This window comes from Octopus bimaculoides, chromosome 2 (genome assembly GCF_046866305.1).
Source record: "Octopus bimaculoides isolate indiv1 chromosome 2, ASM4686630v1, whole genome shotgun sequence".
Classification (NCBI taxonomy): Eukaryota; Metazoa; Mollusca; class Cephalopoda; order Octopoda; family Octopodidae; genus Octopus; species Octopus bimaculoides.
This window is the reverse complement of record NC_142929.1, coordinates 145,751,449-145,760,092: the sequence shown is the minus strand read 5'-3', so window position 1 is coordinate 145,760,092 and position 8,644 is coordinate 145,751,449. Positions and strand designations below refer to the sequence as shown.

Below are 8,644 nucleotides of genomic sequence, written 5' to 3'. Positions count from 1 at the left end.
GTTGCCTTCTACGTCACAAGTAGCTGCTCCTCCCTCTCATCAAATTTCTCAGTTAGGATGTCCCTAAATGTCTGACCATATGACACGTCCTTAAGCTTCCAGATTGGTCTGCGTCTTGGCATCGTGGCTTTCTGAAGTTGGTGTTGCAGATCAAAAGGTTATTCGCATCACAGAACTCCAGTAGCCTTGTTCTCTCTTTGTTTAGAGAACCAATTCCATGGCCCCCATGGAGGATATCTGGCTGCTGCCCAGTGTGTCCATTGAAATCCCCAGCCACAAAGATGAGATCATTGTCACTCGTCTTGGAGGTAGCCTGTAGAAGACTATCATAAAAGTGGTCCTTCTATTCATTTGGTAGGCCCACTTGTGGGACGTAGACAGATGTAATTGTAGCTATACTATCCTGAGCTTAAGTACTCTATCACATACTCTAACTATCTCTATGACTTTATCCACCTATTTCTCAGCTAGGAGTATGCCCACACCACCTACTCTGTCACAATTACCTTCCCAGAAAATTTTATACCTATGTGTCTTGCCTGTGAGGAACCTGGCTGAAGCTCCTCTCCACCTAACCTCTTGGATGCAACATACATCAACATGCCTCCTTTCAAGCATCTCTACAATCTCGTTAAAGCTACATTTACAGTGGCAACTCTGAAAACTGAGAAAGGAATGTGGGGAGAGAACATGGAAAGGAGAGATGTTATTCAGCACCTGAAACATACATGTGTGTGTGTAATATATATATATGTATGTATATGTTATCTTTTAGTGTCTGGGATTTTTATTTTGCTCTTTGATATTGTCATATCGTCATTTTTCTCCCACCTGTCATGAAACTGTGGCCAATCTAGTAACACACTTTTTACCTGGTAACCATCCTCTCTCACTCTTCCTTATTTCTGGAACACTCATGAAACCTATTTGTTCAGTGCAAGCTTACACATTTAAATTTCTTTTTCTACTAAGAAAGGCTTTCTTCAAGACATCAATGCATGTCTTACCACAATATACAAACTTATCCAAATTTATAAGTGCAGACTATGGTTTAAGAAGTTCACTTTGCAATTGTGTGAGTATGGTCTCAATTTTATTGTATAGCACATTGGATTAGTGTCTTCTACGATAACTTATGGTTAACCAATACCTTGTGAGAGGAATCTGATAGATGGAAACAAGATAACTAGTACTAGTTGTAAACACGAAGGTTTATTTACAACATCAAATAAACAACTTCACTCTGTCCTTAAATAATGAATTATAAAATTTGAAGTTGATAGTTAATTTTCATTTTTTACAGAGTTGGCCAATCTCTGGCAACCAAAGTCTCAATATGTTCTGCGTTTCCGTTTTCGTTTTGGTTTATGTTTGGTTTTTAATAAGCATTTTGGACAGAACCATTGGTCTTGTTCTGGAGGCGCTTCTTTTATATTTACACAGGGCCTGAAAAATATTTTTTAAATTTATAAATTTTAGTTCTTGCAAAATTTACCATTTGAGTTGCTACATCCAAGTTCAGATCAATTTATTGTCATTATATACATATACCAGTGACAAGCAAATTTCAGTTCAGTTTGAAATAGTTATAGTTAATAATATCAAACAACAATGTGTGTATATATAAATTATATAAGTTTGATCCTAGTTTGAGATCATATATACATATCTTGGGGAAAAGACACCTGGATATGTGTACAGAGTCTTAGGCAAAAAAAAAGAGCAAAATGATGATGACGACCAAAGATCAAATAGACTGAAATATACTGTAGCTGTAAACTACATAAATGGTCTAGAAAATTATAATCGTAGTAAAATTAGTAATAATGCAATATTTTTACCAAGACTATCACAGTTAAACACCTTTATCTTTAATAGCACTTGTAATCATGTAAATATTTTACGTTTACCTGGTATATTTACAAGTGTTATTAAAGATATGGGTGTTTAATTGTGAGATAGTCTTAGAAAAAATATTCATGAAACTAGTTATCAATATCATATGAGACTATCTGTTACCAAATGGCAACAAGATGTAAAAAAATGTAGTTGGAGCTCATGGAGACATAACAATGGTAGGCAGGAATATTTGAAGATTTTAAGCTCAAATCCTATCTTAAACATTATGTCATATTTGTAAGCCAAGAGAAAGATTACATATTGAATATTTGATAAGTATCAATCTCAATGCACAAGATCTGCTTTTATTCTCAACTGTTATCCACATTTAAATCTGTGTGTGAGTTTTTATTGAGGGATGAAAAGGAAGTCAAGCCTCACAGGATTTGGTGTCAGAATACAGAAGGAGGAATGTAAACACAATAGGCATTATTTAATAAACTAGAAGAGATATAACTAAGACACTTACCAATGATACCATTCATCACAATCGTCACATCCAATCATTGGACTGCCATCATCTGGTAATGCACAACCTGGACAAATCCAAACCTTTTGTCCATTTTCGTCCTAAAAGAACAATCGTTTTTGTTAAACAAAGACATGACCAAAAATAAGAAAATATTACATATGACAAAACCTACTATACTAAAGTTTTACTCTAATTTATAAATACAAATTTTGTATTAGGTAATTTCATATGATTGATCAACCCATTATAAGAACTGTATCCAGCATATAATGATTGAAATAATTAATTGCAAACTTCAGTTGAGTACCAATGTAAGTTTTTCTTGAACCAAGGGAGGGCTTCAATGGCAAGCTAACAAAATACCTGTAAAATATTCAATAATCATGCTCCTTACAGTATTTAGTTATACACCCACACCAAGAGCTTACTTAAAGAAAAATAAAGTGGATCATCCAGAATCAAGTTTGTTGGCACAGTACAGCTCCTATGATGGATACCAACCATTGTTCCTAGAATCAATATTCCAATAGATTATCAATTCTAACAACTGTACCTTCACAATAAGATTAGTTGACTTGATTACTAGAAAGTAAATAATTCAAAAAGAAGTTTGTGTTTTCTTACAAAACTTCGAAGTTGAAACATATGCAATGTCAGTTTTAACACCCATTTCTTCATTGTTGTTAGGTAGAACTGAAATACTTTCACTAGATTTGATTAACACTAATACTTAACATAAAATCTTAAGTTGGATCTTTTACTGTAAGAGATTCAAGATACTGCAATTTTATACAGGAGTTTGCATTAGAATTTTTAAAGCTTACTCAAGACCAAGAAACAGATCAAATTTTACACTCCTTTCTCTTGAAATCTCAACATAAAATAATAACAACAACATCATCGTTGTCTGTTTTCCATGTTGGCATAGGTTAGACGGTTGGACAGAAAGTGATAAGTTAGAAGATTGCATCGAGTTCTCTCTGCTTTGGCATGATTTCTACAGCTGGAGACCCTTCTTGATGCCAGCCACTTTACAGAATGTACTGGTTGCTTTTACATGATGCTAACAGAATTGAGGTCACCAAGTAACTTGCAGGACAAGACCCCTCAACTGAGGACAGAAAAAGGTGTCGTGTATTATAATTTATTGAATTCTAACAATAAAAAAATAAAGTAAGAGACACGGGGATCATAAACCAAATTTGTTTTCATTTCTGATCAGAATAATTTACTTTGTCCCAGTTCATCTATCTGTTAGAAATAGAATTAGGTATCAGATTAATTTGGCTAAACCACATATGAGATTTTTTTCGATCATAGTTTTGTCACTAGATTTGGACCTAAGTTCTATGTGACAGCTTGTGTTTGTTTTTTTACTAAATAGTCAAAGAGGGAAGGGCAATGCCTATGATCCTTTATTTTATCAAGGCCTTGAGACTAGCAAGGGAAAGGGAGGAAGTTATCCTCAGACCAAGGATCTGGCTTGAATTTTGCAAGTGGTAGTGTTCAATTTGCTGATGGATTAAGTTCATCACCCAACAACTCAGAATGCAAAGAATCAAAACAAATATCACAAGTCATCTTGTGTGGCATTTTCACTATTCCACCAATACATAGCCCTGGACTTGTACTTTATTTTATTAATTCCAAAAGTATGAAAAGCAAAGTTAATGTTAGTAGGATTTGAGCTCAGAATGTAAAGAGCTGAAACAAATGCTGAAAACTAATTTATTTGACACTAAAAAAATCTGACAATTCACAGTATTTAACAAACTATTCTACATTAAACTCAAATTACATAGAATATTTATTAACGAGATATTCTCATCAAAATAGAATGTAGATTTCTTACATTATAACATTTTTATCTCTTACAACAGATACAAGTATGGCGATATGGTTATGATGTTTGCTTCATAACTAAGTGGTTTCAGATTGAATCCCATTAACAACACCATGGGCAAATGTTTTCTACTAAAGCTTTAGGCTGTTATGCCTTGTGAGTGAATTTGGTAGATGAAAACTGTAGGGAGCATGCTGTGTGTGTGTGCACACAAATGTGCATGAATGCTGACATCCCACAGTATCACTTGATATGATATTTATATACCTCATTGACATTATGACCAATCACACTACTTTCAAGGAGTTGTGGAATAAAAAAAATCCCTTACTTGAAAAACAGAGAAGGGTTAGCAACAGGAAGGACATTTGGCCATAAAATTCCTGCCACAGATATATCCTGATCTAACCCATTCTAGCATGGGAGAATGGCAGTTAAACAAACAATAAAATATAAGCTACTCTTAGCCTCAATACTAAAACAAAATACAGTGCTAAAAATAGTCTTAAATGTACATAAAGTCACACTTACAAAGAATGTTCCCACTGTCTCTGCAAAAACTGAACGCTGAACAGTTCTTTTCCCAAGTAGAACAGAACTTTCTGAAGGTTCCATAACCATTGTTGACCCCTTTGCATCTAATGGCAGCATAAAAGGTCCATGATCAAGTGTAGAAGCACCAGCAATCTGCACACTGGTCGTCATTTGACCAGTGTTAAAGGCTGGATTTTCTGCTTTTAAGAACTGCTCTTGTGTTAAAGGTGAAGGTAGTAGTGGAGGTGTCAGCAGATTTTCCGGTTGTGCTCGGATGGAATCTGTTAGAGTTTCTTTAAAAGATGTAATAGCTGACATGCCAGAAGTTTTTGAATTTTGGAGGTTCTTAGAAGCTGATCTTGATGGTCTTCCAGTTTTCCCACCTCTGCCTGTATGAGATTTTTGAGTCACTTTAGGAGTGGGCTGAACTTTAGGTACAGGTGGAGTGTGAAGTTTAGAGATAGGTGTTGGGACAGGAATGGAACTTGGTCGAGACATGTTAGCAATAGGGGTGGAGACGGATGGTAGTAGAGGATTAAATGGGTGTGTGAGTGGGTGTGCGATTGGTAATGTGGAGAGATGAGATTTGTGTGAAGGAGATGATGGATAAGGAATAGTTGGTGGTGGTGATGAAGGAACCTCTACTTTTGGGGGTCGTCCCAGTCTATTTGGAGGTCTGTTGATTTTCATAATTGGTTTTTCTTTTGTTAGAATTGCTTTTTCAGGTTTCATGATAGGCATCTTTGCTGTAGGAGTTACCCTTGTCACAGGTGTTCTTGAAGCAACAACAATGTCAGCAGCAGTAACAGGCACTTTTGTCATAGGTGCCTTCTCTGCTTTCGATGGAGTCTTTGTTTTGCTGGCCACTCTTTCTGACTTGACTTTAGCAGGGAGTTTCTCAGTTTTCGTCACAACAGGTTTATTGGCCTTGCTGCCCTTAGTTCCTTTACCTCTCCCAGCTTTAGCAGTGGTCCTTGGGGAAATATTGCTCACCTTTGTAAAACCCATTTCTTCTTTGAAAAGAGCTCTACCTGCCATGTTCATTGCAGTCTTATCAAGACTTGTTGGCATCATTACCCTATCAGCTGCTCTCATCATTGGTTTAACTGGAACTTGTTTCTCTGGTTTCATTATGAGAGGATGCATTTCTCCTACATTGGGGTACATCATTTGTTTTGATCCACTTAGTAGCTTATCTTGTTCAGGAAACTCAGATGGCATCATTGGTGGTGAAAAAGATCCCCGTTTGTCAAGAGGATATGCTGCCATTTTTGGACCTTTCTTAACCACTTTCTTGTCAGCTTTCTTCACTGCAGGTTTCTTAACAACAGCTTTCTTTTTAGCAGCAGGTTTAGTTTTAGGTGTTGGCTTCTCTGGTTTGAGGTTCTTTTCTGCTTTTTCAGGATGAACCATTGGAGGAGACAGAACTGCTGGTGGAGTTGTAACTGTTGGTGGCATTGGAGTTCTGATAACCCTGAAATTATATAAAATAATCATTAACAATAAATAACTGAAAGAGTTCTTTAAAAAATAATAAAAATATAAATTTTTCAACTGCAGACATGATACCTTTTAAAGTTTGTTGTTCCAGCCATGACCATACCATTTTTCTGTATTTTGTATATCAGGGATCAATTTAGCACTTTCATTGTAGCTCCTAGAGCTACAATGATGTTTTTATCTTATTTTTATGCTTGGACAGTGCTGTTAGTGCTATATATATATATATATATATATACACACACACACATATATTGCGTGTGTATCCTCATTTTTAGAATAGATGCACCATATTCCTGCATATCAAATGAGGTGACTAAAAAGTTGATGTCAGAAGGGCATCCAACCATAAACACTGCCTCAAAATGCCCCATCAGTACATATCTGCATGGAAAAGTAGTATAAATCAATGATAAACAACACACGCACACACACACACACACAGACATACACATAAACATAAACACAATTCAATTGATACTAACAGCCTTGGAATTTCAGGTCTTGATAAAGATGGTGACTGAGGTGGCTCTCGTTTAGCGGCATTACTAGGTGAACGTTCAGTAATAGAGAGAGAAACAGGTGGTGGAGCAGGTTTATTACTTCCTTCATCAGATGCTACTGCAACAGGTGTACTACTGCCAAGTTTGATGTTTAACTTGAGCCGTGGCACTGAAAGCGGTGTCGATATTTGACCATCCTGTGGAACAACAGTACACTACAAAAATAAAAAAATTAAAATTAACAATGCAGTAAACATCCAATGTTAAAAGAAGATCATTTATGATATGCAAAAGAATGAAAAATGCAGTGTAATGTGTCAATAAGCAGGTCACAGTTCATGCAATGAACATTTTGATACAATGCTACATATAATAAATGTTTAAGTGAAATTAACATTCTTTGTTTTTTTTTTTTCAATGATTAATATGTGCTTTCCACACTGAAATTGTTTTAGCTTCATCTCATGGTTTCAGATCAAATCATTTGCCTCGCAAGTACACCTCCAAAATTAAACTTCGCTTAAGACACTAAGCATTTTGCCTGGTGAGCTAACGATTTAGCCAGCTGCCTTAATAAGCTAGAATATTAATACTAACAAGAACCCTGCTTTAATAGGTCACATTTTACAAGAAGTAAACTACTGTAAAGCCATCGCTGACATACTACGACGAAATCTCCAAGATGCAGATAAGATAGAGATTTTTTATTTATTTACGGCCTCAAACATCTCATAATACCTTCGCGCTTTAGTTTGCCCTCTATTATTTATCTTGTTTCTCTCCATGAAATTCAATTGAATTCAGTTGTTGTCTTAAATTCATGCTTATTCATTTTCTAAGCTTCCTAAATTCATGCTACGTTATATTCTAATCACCTAGAATTCATTGCTCTTTTAAAAATTACGATTTATGCATTGTTGTATCTCAAATATTTAAAATCTACAATTAAGAGCCCTATCTACTCGCTGGCGGTAACCCGCCCTCCCACCCCCTCCACCGGAAGTTCATTCCTCTGTCATCCTGTCAACCTCGGCTGTCTCCCGGAACCCATCTAGTGGCCTTGGCCATCCTCTCCCCTACCTTTGGGTAGCGCATTAAGTTTGAGAAATGTTTGCAGGTTGTAGGTACTGTTTTGCTTATGAATTCTTCCAATTGCAAGTTTTCTTTTCAGGTACACGACACTGCTTTTCCCCTTCCCAGGCTACAGGCCCACACCCCCAACACCCATACTGTTAGGATTGGCACTCTCAACGTCGGCACGCTGAAAGGTAGATCTGGTGAAATTGTTGAGATGCTTGAACGGAGACGCGTAGATATGTGCTGCATCCAGGAAGTAAGATGGAGAGGAGGTTCTGCGAGGTTCCTCACAGGCAAAGAACACAGGTACAAGATTTTCTGGGCAGGGAACACTGACGGGGTCGGGGGCGTAGGAATACTTCTAGCGGAGAAATGGGTGGATACGGTAATCGAGGTCATTAGAGTAAGTGACAGAGTACTTAAGATCAGACTAGTGCTTCATCATAGATTAGCTACTGTCATCTCAGCCTATGCTCCTCAACCGGGGCTACCAGATGGTCTGAAAGACCAATTCTATGACACCCTCTTGCAAACTACCTCGTCGACGAGTGACAGGGACCTTCTCTTTGTGGCTGGAGACTTCAACGGTCATGTCGGACGTCGTGCTGGAGGCTTCCATGGCATACATGGAGGCTATGGCTTCGGTTCCCGCAACGAGGAGGGAACCAGACTGCTGGAGTTCTGTGATGCAACCAATCTTATGGTCTGCAATACCAACTTCAGGAAACCTGCCAGTCACCTAGTCACCTACCGCTCCGGCAGACACTCTAGCCAAATCGACTACATCCTCGCCAGAAATAGGGAAAGAGGGCGGCT

The 8,644-nt window shown here is 37.2% G+C and overlaps 1 protein-coding gene across 7 annotated transcripts in view; it reads right to left on the bottom strand.

Moving 5' to 3' along the window:
• Positions 1–1,193: 1,193 nt before the first annotated feature.
• LOC106875157 (uncharacterized) overlaps positions 1,194–8,644 on the bottom strand; it is a 32,241-nt gene continuing 24,790 nt past the window's right edge. For all 7 annotated transcript variants that reach the window (XM_052965644.2, XM_014923173.3, XM_089347829.1 and 4 more), the window contains 4 exons: positions 6,734–6,966; positions 4,746–6,222; positions 2,369–2,469; positions 1,194–1,446 (listed from right to left, as the gene is read on the bottom strand). In XM_052965644.2, the coding sequence (XP_052821604.1) occupies positions 1,332–1,446; positions 2,369–2,469; positions 4,746–6,222; positions 6,734–6,966 (1,926 nt within the window). In that variant the 3' untranslated portion in view covers positions 1,194–1,331. The remainder of the gene's footprint in view (positions 1,447–2,368; positions 2,470–4,745; positions 6,223–6,733; positions 6,967–8,644) is intronic.